Source organism: Camponotus vicinus, unplaced genomic scaffold (genome assembly GCF_025532165.1).
Source record: "Camponotus vicinus isolate PSW18456_S1 unplaced genomic scaffold, iyCamVici1.0 SCAF_9, whole genome shotgun sequence".
NCBI lineage: Eukaryota > Metazoa > Arthropoda > Insecta > Hymenoptera > Formicidae > Camponotus > Camponotus vicinus.
Window position 1 is genome coordinate 6,615,585 of NW_028141981.1, and position 18,779 is coordinate 6,634,363.

Here is an 18,779-nt window from a genome sequence, read left to right on the forward strand (position 1 = left end):
TGATGAAGCTGCGAAAAAAGCTTCAACATCAGCTCTTTTCGAGCATAGCTGTGCGCTTTTGTACGAATCGTATTTTATCATTTTTTTGAAATGCGAAATTTTTATTGTAAAATTTACAATATGATGTGATCCGTAATTTTTTACTTGAATCTCGTAGGACGCGATTCTTTCGCGCAGAAATGCACTTCGACAAAAAACCTATAGATATTATTGAAATTATAAGCACACTTCTCTCTCTCTCTTTCAATCTCTCTCTCTCTCTCTCTTTCTGGTCATGAAATCGCTGATACGCTGCAACGGATGAAAAATGCGAAATGCAAATGGAACATGTCACGCCATTATTTGATCCGGATGCTCGTAGGGAGTTTCTTTTTCAGGATGGCGCGTTGGAGCTCTTGCGATAGTGAGAGAATTTAATATCACGCGTCCTAGTTCGCTAAACCCGAAGCGAATAGTTTTTACGTAAAGATAATTTAACTATATACATATAATATAACTTTGCGGGCAAATTGTATCATTCGGATTTAATGTTAATAAACTTTATGAAAAAAGTTTTAATACGTATTATAATCTGTTAAAGCGGCATAGTAGTTGAGATCAAGCGTCAAAGGTCTTATTCTAATACAATTTTTTTTAAACCAGAAAAGTGTAATATGCAAAATACGTAATCGAGATCATTCATTTGTATAATTAATTTCTTCTTACAAATTAGTTACCTTGATGAGGGACACAGTGCTCTTTCTATGTACTTGCGCACAAAATAATTAATTGTAAAAATATATACGCGAAAATGCACTTCTGTCGACGCATTTGTAATTTGTAATTTTAAAATGATTCAAATGACAATCTTTTGAGTCTATTGCCGAGTGTAAAATCAATAAGAATGTCACAGAGGGTCTTTCAAAGAATTTTCGAAACACGATAATGATGCATTGTAATATTTTTAATTTAGAAAAGATAGACAATGAAAAGTAAAACTTTTAAATTTTACTGTAATTGTCTCTCTCTCTCCCTCTCTCTCTCTCTCTTTCTCTCTCCCTTTCTCTTTTCCTATATATGTGTTCTTATATTTATTACAATCTTATTTTTTATCTCTTATTTTTCTTTCCTAAATTAAAAAATGAAACAGATTAAAACTGTTAGTTATGTAACTGTTAATTACTTTTTCCTCACTCTGTAATTTATATATGTATCTAAAAAGAAATCTCTTTTAATTGAATTGCATAAATTATGTATAAAATTTAAAGAAACTGTAATATTTTGTACAAAACGAAAATTATTCTTAATAATTGTTATTAGAAAAATGGATAAATTCAAATCTAGAGCGATTAATAATACGAGAATTATTTAATATGTTATAGTAGTAAAAACTCATAAGATTATTAATATATGTAAAATCATCCTCACATCACTCAAAAGTTCATCTTTTTATAAGTGACATTATTTTTATGATGTGCCTATTTGATATAAAAATTGGTCGCAAAAATTTAAAAAAATTGCAAATGAAGTTTAGAAATCCTTTTGATGTAAGCGAAAATAATATAAGCAGACAATCATATATAAAGCAGAGTGACAGCTTTCATTTATAGTATGCAAATAATATTTATAATATGTATATAGATAAGAGATGCAAGTTATTACGCTCAAGTATTTTTTAGAATTGTAGATATGCTATAATAAAACTGCTCAGTGCATCGAGATCACATTGATTCTGCAGAGCAGTTGAAACTGCTCGAAACTGCGATTGCTATCGGACAACCGAGAAAATAAAGATATTCATTTGTATAAGCTCTCGTATAGTAACTATGTACTTTCCAGTACTATGTGAAACAAACGCAAGAAAAACAAACAATCTGTCCGATAAATTACGATAGTTTTCCAAAATTTATTCTTTTACCATGTACTATTCGTGAATAAGTTACACGTGAATAAGAACGCATTCGAATTTTTGTGTCACTGCCTTCGTGTCGCATTTTAATTACGAGCGACATTAATTTTTTCTAATCATTGATCGGGCGCGGGCATGGTTCGTGATTTATAAACTAATTTTCTTCGTATATATCATCTGGATTATTATTTCCCTATTGGATAGCCATGCGATATTGCACGTTATAGTGTATTATCGTAATGAAAAATATTTATTACAATTTAAAATTTCAATTGTTGCGCATTTGTGGTTTTTTGTTCGTCATATAATTATCATAAAATAGCTATATGGCAATGAAATTTTTAACGCTACTATTTGTATATTTTTAAATATTATAATGCAATAATCTCTTATTCATTCTCGTTATATATACTATATAAGAAAATTAATTGCTATAAATTGTAAAATTTTTTCATGTGTTCATTTGATATGAAAAGATACAATTGACAATTATCATAGCGTTGCCATCTATTGTAAATTCTATGTATTTGCTATGTATGTTATAACTTGTGAGCAATATTATTTTACTATGTTTGATCTAAAATATTTTAATATTTCTTTACAATTAAGAAAGCATTTTTGCTTTAAGAAAGCATATATCCTTTAATTTAGTTGTGTCATAATTTTTATATAATTTATATTCAAAATTCTAGAAATCATTATGACTAAAATCTGTGATACCTACAAAAGCTATCAAAAGAGGCTGGCAGAGAAAAGCTTCATGTAAAAGTTTCATTCCGTCTATACTTTGAAATGTAATCCTACCTAAAGAGTTTACCTTGCACTGCACAGGAAGAAACCTGCTTGAAATGTAAAGAAAATAGAGATGCAATCAGCCAGTCGCTGCTAAAAGCTACATTACATGCAGTTATTGCAGATATTGACTGCATTGACAACTAATAATTTGGTTAAATTTTTTAAATAATTATCTGTGAAAATTATCAAGGTATCCATAGGATGATAATATCCAGTATTTCAATTTCTGGTGAATGATAACATGCAGCAGCTGCATGTACTATTTTTTTCACGATTTAAAATTGTCACCAATTTGTAAAGAAAACACAGAATTATCTTATCATCTTAAATTAATTGTTAATTTAATCTTACTTTGCTCAAAATGATTTTGATAATTCATTTGTTGTAAATTTGTGCACAATCTATGCTATAAAGAAATAAAGATCTATTAAAGATCTAACATACGTATTATACTATAAATATTATGTGTGATATAATATTCAAAACAATGATAAATTATTTAAATGAAAAGCAATATTTTTTTTCTTCTTTTTTTTTTAAAGAAGATATTTGATGTTCTCAGAATTACAATATATATAAGAATATGAAACTAAGAATTTGCATAGAGAAAGGAATGCAACATTTGCAGTTTTCCACAAAGTTATAGACTAAATTACGTAGTAAACATCATTTCTGAGATATATGCAAATTTCTATTTTTGAAACACTGCAATTATATAATGAATATTTATGAGATGCAATTTTGTTAGAATTGTAGAAACTCACATATACAACTGACAATTATAATCTTATGCAACTGACAGTTATAATCTTATGATGTATAGATAAATTAACTGTTTTGGTATTATATTATATATTCGTTTATATAATATGAATATATAATATAATACCAGATAATACCAAAACAGTTAATTTATCTATACGTCATAAGATTACAACTGTCAGTTGCATAAGATTATAATTAATATAAATATATATATATATATATATATATATATATATATATAATATATATATAAATTATTATAAATTATTATAAATATATATATATATATATTTGTATTATCTGTGCAACTATATATATATATATATATATATATATATATATATATATATATATATATATATATATTTGTATCCAAAATTTTTAATGTAAATTTTATTGTGTAAAGTTTTTAAAATAAAGTTTATATAAGATTATGATTAATACGAATATATATAATATATATATATTCGTATTAATTATAATCTTATATAAATTTTAAAAACTTTACACAATAAAATTTACATTAAAAATTTTACACTGAAGAGATTTTGGATTGATTATAAATTTACAATATTCGTAAATATTACGTGTGTTTTTTCTATATTATTTTCATATATCCAGTCTCATAATAACTAATAATACGTGAAATACTAATAATAAGTAAGGATAAAAATTTATGCAGTAAACAAATCATTATTTAAAAGAACAGTAATACATAATTTATAACAATAATTTTAATGAATTTTATATAATTGTACAGCAAGAATAAAAGTTTAATGCTAGATTATAATTCTATTAAAATAAATGCTGTGCACTGTTTTTGTGTGCGTTGTTAATTTTTAATTCATCGCTTGCAGCTAGTACAAATTTATTTTATTTTACATTCGATTTATTTTTATGAAATTCAAATAAGCAAAATAAAATAATAAATAATAACTTTTCTCTTTAACTTTTTCATAATTGCAAATGAAATAACATTGCATGGGAAAACTAAAATAAATTGAATTTTGTTTGTGGCTTTTTTTAAATAATAATTTATAGTATTTTTATTTTAATATAAAAATAATCTTTTCCTTTCTCTTTTTTTCTCTCTTTCTTTTGTATATGTAAAAATATATTACAATAGAATATTCGAAAACAGAGATACATAATATCAGTTTACAATACTGTTATTTTATTCGCATATATGTTTTAACATTTGTACTTTTTATTCTTAATTCTCAAATATTTTTTGTTACAATTATACGTACACAAAATAACACATAAATATACCTTAAATATATATAATTATGTAGACACACATCATAAAAATGTAACTCGGTTATCGAGTCGGAATCTCGGATTATTTCCAATTGAGATCAAGATTTTCAGAGAGACTTAAATAATTCTTTATTATTCTATTTTTACAACAATTAGAATCGTTTGATAATACAATTTCGATTTTTATGTATTTATTTTCCTATATAAATAATAATATACATTCGCAATAGTTTTTATCTTAAAATCTTATTTTGCTTCATTTTTATCGAAGCTATAAATTCTAATACTGTAATTTATTCGGCGGAATGTAATATTTATTGGTCGGACAATATATTAAAATTCTTAATAAAAGCATACGAAGTCAGTTCTGTTTACTTCGCTTATCGCTAATTATTACTGGCACTACTATTATCAACATCTTATCATTAAATACATCTCTTCATATATGAGGAACGCAAATATGTTTAAACAGAAACTTACACGCGCATGAGATTATCTCTTGTGTTAAAGAACAATATGCCATATGTTTTATCATTACAACAGAGTAATTCAAGTATCACCGATTTTAACTTTCTACTTTAAGTAGCCGCGACTAGATAAATTGTGATTCGGGAATTAGCTTTTGTGAAAAGAGAGATACCATTAAAATATAAACTCGATCAATATATATTTAATGACATAAAAATTATTTTATATGCACTTATGCAATATTCTTCACTTTTTTTCTCTACGAGGCAACTAATCGATCGTGTACAGTTGGTTCTGTCAAAATTCGTTGATTTTTTGACGATTCCTCGATGCCGTTTGGATATGCTGACAGAGTGATAGTAGTTTCTTGCTCCTTGATGGGAGTACTCGACCTCATGTCACTCGCCATCATGGAGAGACGCATGACACTTCGTTGCTCTCGGCGAGAATCACCCATATACTTTCTCGAACTGACAAGTGAAAAACTTTGCCCTCGTCGAGAACTTAGGTCCGATAACCGTCGATCCCGTCTTCGCATCCTCTTCGTGGCGCAACACAATAGATATCTGACAATTACAAAGTTTGGACATGATGAATTAATGGAAGATGTACTCGTCCGAGAAGGAAACTTAGTGACAATCAGAAAAAAAAAGATTCCTATTAAATTATTCAAAAGTAATCAACGATTTGTAACATTTTTTAATATAAAGACTTTCAAACTCGACAAATATACATGTATATGTGAAATTATTCAAAAAGTTCTTATGAAAAGTTATTTCCTCGAAGAGTACAATGATGTAATATTACGAAGCTGTTGCAATTTCTTTGCTATTGTATTGTAATAGATTCTATGAATTTACCTGTCAAAATACTTTCTGAAAGTACCACTCACGCAGTAGAGAGCAATAGGGTTGATACAGCTGTTGGTGAAAGCAAGGCAGAAACCCAAAATACGGAAATAATGCCAGAAGGCGTTGTAATCCTTTTGCGCAGTTGGATGGATGTAAAACCATAGCATAAAAACGTGTTGTGGGAAAAAACATACAGCGAATACAATGACGAAAGCCATCACCATCTTTGCCACTTTTTTACGAGCTTGTATTTGCTTTATCTGGAATATGTAACACATGCATTGAAGTGTGCACATGTAAAAGTGTATAATATTTATTGTATAAACTAACTGAATGTTGTAATAATCTCATAAATCTTGACGTAATCTAAAATCATTTGCAAGTGATAAGAGAGAATATCTAGGACGATGAAGAAAGGAAAAAGATTGAAGATTAAATTTTGATTTTCTCACATTATAATTAAACGCGTGCAATCAAATTTTACCTGACCCTGCATTTCGCCGATTATATTTCTTGTACTGCGCATTAAATGCCTTGCCATCAACATGTAGAAAACAGCGATGATACTGAGAGGTATCACGTAGTAGATGAAGAAGCGGCATATCAACAACACTTTTGGATAATTTGATCCAAATTCCTCTGGATACGGATAGCACGCCTTCAATTGCACAAATATACATCGAAATCGTTAGAGGGATGTTTGCTCGACGTTTCATAGAGTAGGGTAGAAGCGTCGTTCGCTTTAGTACTGTATACAGAGGTTTACGACGAGCTTTACACACAAGCTCGATCTAAAACGGGACTCGTTATGAACATGATGAATCAACTTACGCAGAAGCTCACGTTCCGGTTAACCTTGAAGACTCTGATATACGAGAAGGAAGCCGGGATCGCGCATATTATAGCCAAAACCCAAATCAGCACCACAACGATCGCAGTAAAGCGCGTCACACGTCTTCCGCTACCTTAAACAAATAATTGGATAATTAATCGCTGCACCTTGTTTCTGTCTCTCGCTTGAAATATAAATTTTACCTATCAAGAAAAGTATTGATTGTCAATTTGAACATTCGTTGCATCTCTAACGAAGAAAATTCTTATTTGCGATATCAATGATTTTCTTCGATATCTTTTTTTATCTCGTGTTTTTATATGAGATCTGTCAGTTTACGAAGCTGTAATCATATACCTGTGACGTGTAATTTTCGCATAGGATCCACGATGGCGAAGAATCTGTCCGCTGAAAGAGCAGTCAGCGTGAAAACGGAAACACCGATTGAAACGTCCTTTGCGCATTCGGAAAGCTTGCATAGTAATAATCCGAAAGGCCAGGAATCCAAAATGTAGACGGTAAAGGTGAAGGGGACACATGTTACTATGACCTATAGAATAAAATGAGCAACTACGTGATAAAGATCGAATCAAATACAAGAAGAAAATTGGATAGAGAGAAGGATATACATACATGTCAATTGAACTTTAATAATATATTAAGATTCGACCGAGACTTAGTTTTATTCAATTTAATATCATTAACACTCCCGTTAAAAATAAATTAAAAAATTAAATGTTTCGAAATTAAAACATTATCTTAAATTAAAAAATTTCATGTTACGAATAATTCATACTAAGAACCAATTCCTTTCATAATTAGAATCGACTTCGTATAAGTCATGATTTTTAACACATTTTAATTAAAAGACGATAAATAAATCCATCGTATGTTCTCATAAGCTCATCGTAACACTTTGTTCACGAATATTTGCTTATATAGTATTTATATGTAATAGATAAAAAGAAAATAATCAACAGTGTAAAGATCGAAGTATTTATAGTTCGTTACATCATAAAGCTGTTGCCTGAAATTTCAGAAATGATATACAAGTTGGTTAATATTACGGCCCGAAAATTCTGTCGGTACATGTAAATATCATTGATATGCATTGTTGCATAAGAGAGACGTGAATCGAACCATCCATTACATAGGAGTATTACATAGGATTTGCTGTGAAGCGACGAGGCGAGAATCGACAGACTTGTGATAGCTACATGCATCGACGTCACAACGAAGCCGATCGATTTTGCTCTTCTATCCTATATAACGATATGCACTAAGTTTAATAACAAAACTAATTGCTTCCACACGAAATACGCTGCCCATCATAGATGCGATATATACATATATAAATATATACACATATGCAAGTGTGAGTGTCAAATAAGTTTTTAAACCGCAAAAAAATTAAATTCAGATTCTATTAATGCAGATGTTTGACAGGTGAAGCGAACGAATCGATCATCTTCCTGATCTTATCGAATATGAACAAAAGAGTTGGAGGGCAATTTACTTGAAAACGCGTTTATTTTTAAAAAACTCCATCGCAGATTTAAAAAAGCTTTTGAAAGAATAGTACTAAAGTGACAATAAGTTATTTGTTAAAAGTTTAATGTGACATTATGTGTCAATATTTTAAACCCTATTACTCTTCTGTCAAGATTTTATACTTTATTACTTAACAATATGTACTAAGTTTAATAATAAAACTAATAGCTTCCGCGAAACATGTCCATCACAGACAACATTATATATATATTGCAAAAAGAATTCGAATTCTATGAATGCAGATATTTGACAAATGAAGCGAACGAATCTATCATCTTCCTGATTTTATTGAATATGTGTAAGTAAAAACGCTTAGGAGCAATGTACTTTAAGACGCGCTTATTTTAAAAAATTGCATCGCAGCTTCTGAAAAAAGGCTAAAATGGCAATACGCTATCCGTTAAGTTTAATGTGATGCTATGTCAATACTTTATAATGCTTTACTTTTATTGATGATGGGTTAAACATGATCGATGCAATGTTATTTATTATATAAATATGTTTCATGACGATGGATGACTTTCTTTTGAAAAACATTGAGATGTATTCTATTTAGTTTATATCATATAAAGCAAATATTGCATGTATAAGAATATGCGGTTGTACATGTCAGAAATTTAACAATATTGCATTGTATCTGTAAATGTTTTAAATTATAATAATAATAATTATAATAATGTTTCATATAATATATTAAACCCTCGAATTTATGAAATTTTTCCAAATTTTTGAAATTTTAACAGATGATAGCAGCTTTTCATACAGCCGCATTTAATTCTACTTATCATTACTTATTAATATATCAGAAGAAAGCAAAGAAAATAATAAAAATTTTAATGTAAATGTGTGTAAATATGCAAAAAATATTATCGAGTGATATATATGTAATTTATGACTATTATGATTTTATTTATATAAACATCGACACACATAGAAAATAATAATGGAATAAAAATGTATGTAAATGTAATAAATATACGTAGATGAATAATATTATAAAAATAAATATCTTCTTTATACATTTTTATTCCATCTAGATATATATTTTTATTTTATTACTATTTTATTTATTTATAAATATATGTTTTTATACAAGTTTAAAAAACTTGTAACCAACATAAATTGTAAAATTGGTGGAAATTTGAAAAAGTTGTATCCTTTGATTATTCACAGCTGCACAAATACTCGTCAACATCTCAAATATTGATAAGCTCGCTTAAATCGATAGTCGGTGCTCACGGCGGATACATCCGCACGAGCAGCGTCGCGCGGATTTTTTGTATGTCACGTGTATACAGAATTTGTCAGTTGAAAAAGAAATCGAAATGTTTTACGTGCCAGTAAATCGCCGAGCGCCAGGGACAGGACATACGTATTGGGCACGTTTCTCATATTCGAGTGCCGAAGGATCGTAAGAGCTAGCACACCATTTCCGGTGAGGCCGATCAGCAGGATCAAGAGAAAAATGATCGGTACAAAGTACGTCTCGGGCCGATCGCTGTACGGTGTGTATTCCTCCTCTTCGTCGTTGATCTTTTTCGCTATGTCATCGTCACGAACGACTACTCCATTGGTCTCGGTATAATTCAACGTTAGTACCAGTGGTATTCGTGTCGTAAGCGCCAACATCATGAACGATAAAGTTAACGTAGCGCTCGTTGAGTACGGCCAGGAGGACATGGCCGTTCGTTCTAAAAAGCGCTAGTTGCGAGAAATGTTTCTCCTCTTCGTTAACGAGAATATAATCCCTTTTGCATTTTGATCTTCCTCTTCCTCTCGTTGTCCGAGTTACAAAATCTCTAGCGTCGGCGACAGTTACATGCGCCGGCTGTAAAATAAAAAAAAAAAAGAGTCGATGAAGCACTTTCATATGGAGCTTGCAGAAAGTTTGAAACTAGTTTGTTTATTATCAACTTTTATTTTGATGTGAAAAAAAGTCATCAAATAATTTTCATATGTTGTAAGCACAATCAAAGATAAACGATATCCAAAATATCATTTATTCGAAGTACGTAGATAATAAATATGCTCAAAGGGTAATAATGGCGATAATAATTTGAGTAATAATCTCTAAATATTAAATTTGATATTTAGTTTATTGATGATGAAAGATTATCCCTTATGATATACGTAATATTATTATAATTAACATGCTTTAACGTGATATCAATTTATTACTATTATAATGTATTTGAATTGATGCATGAAATGATGCATTTCAATATATACGTAAGCTGAACATTTGTATCTAGACAGCAATGAAAATAATTAGAGCAAGATGACAAGTCTTCCACTGTTTGCATAATGGTCCTGAAAGCTTTTGGTTAAAATAGGAATGTACAATTAAAAAGTTTGGGATTAAAAAAAATTAATAGAAATATGGAAAGTTATTTTTTTGTCGCACTATCAAGGCAGAATGTCGCGTAATATAGAGTAAAATAATTGCATATTAAGATGGGAAAATATGCATAAAAGTAGTAATATTTATGCTTTTTAATTAACTTGCTTAGTCTTGTATGTATATAGCTTATTTTTCTCTTGATATCTTATTCCCGAATCGAAATTTTCTTCTATTTTCAATTCTAATTTTCTTATATTTATGGATTCTAGAGAAGGTAAAATATGGAGATAAGTTTATGGATTTTAAAAGAAGCTTTCAATATAAATTTAATTTGTATAGAAATTGAGTTATTTCTCTTACTTTGTATCTCAAATAGGCAAAAAACGAATAGTTTGAAAGAGAAGCGCTTTCGAGGAAACTATTTCTTTATAAATTAAATAATTTAAAAAAATAATAGAGTGATTTGAGTGTTTAAAGTAAACGTTAAATTGAAAATTGAAATCGAAAGTAAAAGAAAAATTTCGACTAGAATTAGTTTTCATTTTTTTTCGTTTCTTGTAAAGCTTCTTCAATCATTACGGCTATAGAATAGAATTAATCTTTTCTTCAAATTTAATCATTTCTTTACGTGAATCCTTAAAGGAGATTTTAGTCTTTTTCGCATCGGATTAATTTTCATCTTCATTTTCCTTTGAATTATGCATTCATTACAGGATATAAATAAGATATTATGTATGCATTACACGATATAAACAAGAGAAATATCGTTTTTCTTTAAATTTTCTAAAATAAATAAACATATACTTTTCGATGATTACCATAAAGTATGTAAAACTGTATGCATATCAACATCATAAATAAGTTCACGAAAAAATTTATTTATTTATTGTAAAATCTTTTCAAGAATACAACTAAGCATCGTCATACAAACGGATTTAGTCAAGACAGATAAATTTGATTTTCTGAATTGTAATTAGTTTTACTTTTATAATTAGTTCTTACTTCAATTATCTCATTAACGAAGATTACAATGGAATTTTTACAATAAATCATAGTGACAAAGTTGTATTCGCAAATATATTTATAATCAATAATACCCTTTCGAAATCCTATAAGAGATCTTCTTTAAAAATCTTTACGTGTAATTTTATGTACGCATATGTCATGATTTTAAATGTAATATGAATTTCTCTTGTGTGTCAAAGCACATGAGGATAATCCTCCTATAGATGTATCGTTAGTCGTTAATCGATTACAATACATTTCATGCAATTCGTTACAGGAGAGAAATACCGTTGGCTATATTGAGGGACATCAGTCAAGTAACGATAGGTTAAACCTCGTTCTCATCTGATACAATTGACAAATTACAAAGTAAACTCTTCGATACGTTTTGATTATTCTTGAAAAAAGAAAGTCGACAATAGAAATTTGAAAATTTAATTAGTAAATTCTGGTAAAAGTAAATAAGATTATCGCTGATTAGACTCAATAAATTATATGTCATACATTCTGTATGTGTATTTACATAAATTTTAATTGATTATAGACTGTTCAATAGTTTGCTTTAATATATCATTCCAACTTTTTTCATTGTACTAGTGTATAAATTAACGTATAGCTTTATCATAGAAAGATGGAACTTGCGACGTACAAATGTTGAACTGATAGATTGCATAACAAAAGCAAAAGAGTCAACAGAGTTATCTTTGTTAAGCAATTATAATGTTTAAAATATTCAAAATATAATTTAAATCCACTTAGAATGCATCTAGATCAGAATGCAATGTACGTTGTGCAATGTACGTTCTGTTGACTCGTACGTACGCAAGCGGAATCTACAACTTGCTTGTCGCGTATAAATCTAATTTAAATTTAAAGGTTGTAAACAAGATAATAAGATAAAATAGGATTAGAGGCATATACGTCGTTTAACACATATGTCAAAATACACAATTAACATTACCCCTACTTTTTCATCGGTAACGACTCGGCGAATTAAATATCGGCGAAAGATACGGTTGAAGATATACGAAACGTCGTATTTTTGACGAGCTAAAATAGAATTCGAAAGATACACAATTAAAAATATATAGCAGTACTTTATAAATGAAAAATTATTTTTTAAACGTGTTTAGAATATTTTAGGATATATTTTAGAATATTTTCGCCTGGATTTACGAATATTAGGAGAATTAATAGGAGGTAAATGATGGACAGATTCGATTTCAGCCGGTTATGTGATTTGGCAGCATTCCAGAGGTTGCATTACCGATTCTCATGTATAACTGATGAACGGATTAAAGGGAGAGAATGAGAACGACAGATAGTATACGTGATAAAATCGAGTAGAATGGTTAATTCCTACATTGAGCACATCGCAGTAATCCATGAAAGTGGTGCAATATGTATCCATATCTGGACAGCACTATTGTAATAACATTGCACCTCTATTTGGCTTCAAATTTCTATGTTTAATACAGGTCTCACGATCTCTGTTGACAGTCTCTATTCGCAACATCCTTGCAATTAGTGACATGCATACTGAATGCGCGATGTATTTCTGTGCTTTGAATTACTTACTGCAAATATCACTTTCTGAAAGAAATTACTCTCTGTCTCTCATTTGTTTGAAACGTCCGTGATTGCAATCAAGTCGCAAAATCGAGTGGAAAACTCGGGTATTGGAAAAAAATGTACAATTCGAGTAAAATTGCGTTTGTGATATTTTTGAAAAACTATCTAACTAAGCGTGCTTGTAATAAACTCAAGAGAATTTATAAATAGCCGTATTCAAATGTTTATTAATGCGAAAGATTTACGAGAAGAAATGTAGAAACTTTGTGTAAGATTTTAATAGTTGAGCTTATAATAACTAATCTACAGTTTTTACAGCTTTTACGTCAAATACCAGAAAAATGTCATGTATGTTTGTACGTAGGTGTGGATATTTCAGAAGATAAATATTTTCTGCCTTTCCTTTTGCGCTTAATTAAACTTTCTATGTATGTTACTTAGGTAAGATTTGGTGAGATTTAGTCTCGCTGAGCTTATAATAATATAATCTACAGCTTTTATGTCGAGCATCAAGAAAGTGTGTGTATCTGTGGGTGTGAATATTTCTATCAGAAAATAAATATTTTCTGCCTTTTCTTGTACTTAATTAAACTTTCTATATATGTTACTTGCCACTCTGTAATTTTCGTGTCGACATTGTCGCACAACTTATCCTTTTGAAATAAAATAATTGATTGCTCTCAATTTATTTCTCTCATCGTGAGTTGCATTGCAATTATATTTTAAAAATATTTGTGTTTGCACATCTCTTAGTATTATAATAAACATGTTAACTTAGAAAAATGTGATAGAAATACATATTTATATTATAATGTAAACAATTCGTCGATGATGTAATGCAAATGTAATTTGGGATTATGATGGCACAGAATTGTAAGTATGTTAGACCTTGACATAATCTATAATAGGTTATTTTAGATACGGATACAGAGACTTATGAATATATATGTATAAGATACAGAATTCGAAATAAAAAAAATTTAAGAAGAAGAAAATGTTTTCTGCCAACATGCAATAAGAAGTTCATATTATATAAAAAGCTCTTATTTGATTCTCTCTCTTACTTAAAACATCTTATATAAAACATGCTATATAGTTTCCTCATAAAATCGACATTTCTTTAGATGAAACCAGTAATTGAATACAAAATTTCATCAAACGACATAGTCATTATGCATACTCTGTGAATGAAACTTCTACAATTTGTATCTTCCTACGAATAGAATAACTTTCCCTAGAATTTGTTGTCGCCGTATTTCTTTGTCGAAACGAGAAATGCTCCCACGTGTAAAACGCGAAATCTTGGCTGGCATCGTAAACATTTTAACGATCTATGACGAGAATCGTCTTACATAACCGTTTTTCTCTCGGAAAAATATCGGATTAAAGCGGCCGTTAATTGGGAAAAAATAATCAGATCCGAGAACATAGCCCGTGACGAATTTGTGCAGTTGGTTGACCATCTTACTTTGTAACTATATCAATAATATATCAAATGTTACATTTCCGCTCTTATGCTTTAATTTACGAATCCAATGTGCACACTTTATATACATATATGTGAAATGTACCGTGATATGTTGAGATATTGAAATAACATTGAATCTCGCTTTTCTACATTCTGACTATATTTCGACTAACAATGTGACACAGTTTCTCGTTCAAATACTCTGGTATATTTTTGAAATATTTCTTTTTATGACGAGACCTTAATAACTAGCGAAAGAGATTATTGCAATTTTATATTTATTCAATGTACAGTATTATTTTCTCGCCTCTGTGACGTATATTTTATCATTTACGTAAGCAAAATGAGTATGAATATGAATGTGGAATAGAGCAAAGCAATTGCTTCGAAAACATATTGACACTTAGATTATTTTGTCGATTATCATAGTTATCAAATTGTACCGCAAACGCTCTTTCTGCAAAGATATTAAACAGCTTTTACTGTATAGAATTATTCTCATCTCGCATTCGATACAAGAGATGAAAGAAATTTCTTTTCGTTACCTCCGGATGATTTTCTTTCATTTACGATCTATTTGACTTCGTAATAACTCAACCATGAATATCCGTCGCAGGTGTATGTAGTGAGATTGATATATTGGCAATGTCAATAACTTTCGTCAGAGAAAAAGTTAATGTTTTTATTGAATTTAATTAACTCCTCAATTAAAGAGCGTTAATTAATGACGCGGACAGAATTTTGGACATCAAATAAGTGTATCGATTGAATATTTTGCGCAACAGTTATAAACAAAATATACAGAAAATATGAATAAAGTATGTATTTCTCTGAAAAATTCAATTATGATACATCAAGATAATGAAACAAAATAAAGAAATCTAGTAAAAATATATATTTCGTGATAAGTTTTTTAAATTTTTCTTAATAAAAATTTACTTGAATGTATAGTGAATAGAAAGAAATATCTACGCATTCTACCTCTTTTTAGGATAATTTTGCATTATAAAGAAACACGCGCGCGCGCGCTGATGTGTACTTTGTGTCTGTTCAATACAAACGAGAACAATATATATTTTGATGAAAATGCTTTTTACAATAATATTTTTCTGTTTTACTGTGTGTGTATTGTGTTACACACTATATAAAATTCTGTCTTGTGGAATGCACAAATACGTTTCTCTTTACCCACTTTATAATTGTGTAGTTATTGAACGTTAATATTAAAGCCGAATTAAACTTCAGGAATATGAACGTAAATAAACAATGCGATTTTATATTTTTCAGCTAGTTTTAAATGAATATCGCTCCGACAAACATTTCAATCGTTTAAAGCAATTATAATTTTGTTCAAAGAACACTTTAATCCTGAGCAATCCAATTTTTTTTTATTTCAACATTGATTATTTAAACTATGAAAGAGAAATCTCTATATATTATATTATATACAATATGCCATACTGAGAAACTAAAGCCGTTAGTATCAAAGTAAAGCACCAAGAGAACAGCAAATGTAATATTCGTCTCGAGTTAATGGCATTGAGAGAAAGAGAAGGATGAAGGGGGAGGGGAAGAAGAAGGAAGAAAGACAAGGTAATCTTACAAAATTTCGAGATACTGATAGAATTTCTACAGTTACTATTATTATAGTTACTATTATTATAGTTACTATATTTCTGCAGCAACAAAAGCGATTATTCGCATGCACGACTAAATATGCATATTCGATCGCATATTCGAAACGTGATAATTGCCTTAAAGCGGCCCTCACTTCCGTTTCTTGAAGTAATATCTCGCGCAGATAAAACTTTTTAGCACGAAAGCAGTAGAGAATCTGAAGCTTATCGCCTCGCACGCATGAGATTACGGGAGAAAATGAGGGTAATTCTCGCTCGATATAATTCCACGCAGGCAGCACATTTTCTGAACGACCTTTACGTCAATTTCTAGCATCTTCACACGTTGCGGGCGTTTTATCGGCGATGACAGGATCGATTCAATTTGTAAATCGGTCGCACATTGATAAAACTCATAACTACATTGCACGCGCACCGAGTGTATAGTCGATAAATACTACCTAATTAGAATTACCGATTAACATTGGCATAAATATTCCAGCAGGATGCACGCAGCAGCTTTGGAAAATAGCCACTGGCCATGCATCCGCGAATGTGTGCATTTCCAAAATGCACCTTTATTAGCTCATACGTGGATGTGCATGAGAAACAGATTGCGCTGATGCGTCTGTATGCGTGACACTATATATATTCGTGTGTACAGTGTGCACAGCGACATTTACGAATGGATGAACTTCATCCTAAGTGAATCCTGAGATGTTGGCGGATACATGCATATCTCGGGAAATACATGTGGATTAATACACACCTGCACTCCGCGCAATATATTTAACTACGTATGTTAGATATGTGCTGGAGACTGTCTTAGATGTTATACGTTAGAGCGAACGAGGAATCCGATGAGCGTCGTTCGAGTTCTCGATGTCGTTACTGATTTTGAAGGACCGATTTCACTTATTGATTAAACATGATCCGGATCGAATCCTTCCAACAAATCCAAAAAATACATGCTTTCCCGTACAAAACCAGATGGAAGTTAGTTTGAAATAATCGTTTCAGAATTATCGATTATTTCAAAATATGCATTCGAATGTCATTTTGCACGTGTATGTATGCACATATTTCGATTATAATAATTGCAATTACTTTTTATTAAAAATTTTTGCTTGAGTTATATCCTTTTTATTGTAATGGTATAGCTGAAAAAGAGATTTATACGATGTAATATCTAATATCAGATGGCGGGGTCATTTAGCGCATATTACCATGCGTATGCGTCACGGGATGTAAAAAATTGTTAAATTATTCAGTTTGATCTCGTATTCGACGGACCACGATAATTTTCAAAAAAACATAGGACACACATTCCAATATAATTACACATGTGCGGTATTAATATATGTGATATTTTTAGCGGTTTGTAGAAACAATTTTCGAAATAAAAATTGCACGTCTTCTAGAAATATTAGCAGCATTATAAAATTTAACATTTTATATGTATATAATCATACAACAAACTATTGTTTGCAAATTTTTTCAGATTAGTTAGGCTCTGAAAAACGTAATACTTTAAAATTGTGCTTGGATTCGCTGGATAATCATTCGAATACGCGCATGTCATCTCTATACATGCAGCGCCTGTAAAATGCCGATAGGTAATGCGCTTGTTGGAAGTTGATAATATAATAGCTCGCTGTCACTCCTTCCGTAGAACATGAATGAAAACCACGATTATATTCAACTATGCAAACAATGTATGTAATGTCAAATAATACCAATTTTCTATTCAAATATATTTGATAAAACAAATTGCAAGGAAGGGATATCGAATTCAATTGTACATATATCATGGGCTTATACATATCAAAACCATCATTCCAATAAATAATTTAAAAAACTTTTGGATGTATAGATAGTGAAAATGACAACGATTGAATTTTAGAATTGATTGTTCTGAGACAAAGAGAGAAAGAGAAAGAGAAAGAGAGAGAAAATTAAAATTTATATGCTAACAATTAGTGAATCATACTAAGCGTGAATATGATTGTTCTCGATAATGATGAATCAAAGTTAGAGAGATTTATGGAAAGATAAATTTACCCTTATATATATCATATCTAGAACCGGAAAATTCATATATGTTTCAGATATTTCATTGTTGTCATCTTCCTCCTAAATCTCCTTCACCTTCCTCTCTCCCCAAAAACTCTTCCAATTATTTATTAGAATAATATCTATAAGTTTGAATAGATATGAATGCATCATGATATACGATTACGCTCTCAACATCCCTTCTTTGCAGCGATAAATATTCCCAAACGTCTTATCCTTTTAATATTTGTGCGTAAAGAATTTCGTAAAAAGTAAATCTTTCTTAATATTCTTAAAAGTACAGAAATAATATTT

The 18,779-nt window shown here is 29.8% G+C and overlaps 2 protein-coding genes across 4 annotated transcripts in view; one reads left to right on the forward strand and one right to left on the reverse strand.

The window, feature by feature from the left end:
- LOC145977468 (neuropeptide CCHamide-2 receptor) overlaps window positions 1–18,779 on the forward strand; it is a 158,498-nt gene that overhangs the window by 67,828 nt on the left and 71,891 nt on the right. The window lies entirely within an intron of this gene.
- Window positions 4,664–18,779, reverse strand: part of LOC145977043 (neuropeptide CCHamide-1 receptor-like) — a 50,419-nt gene continuing 36,303 nt past the window's right edge. For all 3 annotated transcript variants that reach the window (XM_083108683.1, XM_083108684.1, XM_083108682.1), the window contains 6 exons: window positions 9,749–10,238; window positions 7,217–7,409; window positions 6,859–6,992; window positions 6,512–6,685; window positions 6,037–6,287; window positions 4,664–5,742 (listed from right to left, as the gene is read on the reverse strand). In XM_083108683.1, the coding sequence (XP_082964809.1) occupies window positions 5,436–5,742; window positions 6,037–6,287; window positions 6,512–6,685; window positions 6,859–6,992; window positions 7,217–7,409; window positions 9,749–10,090 (1,401 nt within the window). In that variant the 5' untranslated portion in view covers window positions 10,091–10,238 and the 3' untranslated portion in view covers window positions 4,664–5,435. The remainder of the gene's footprint in view (window positions 5,743–6,036; window positions 6,288–6,511; window positions 6,686–6,858; window positions 6,993–7,216; window positions 7,410–9,748; window positions 10,239–18,779) is intronic.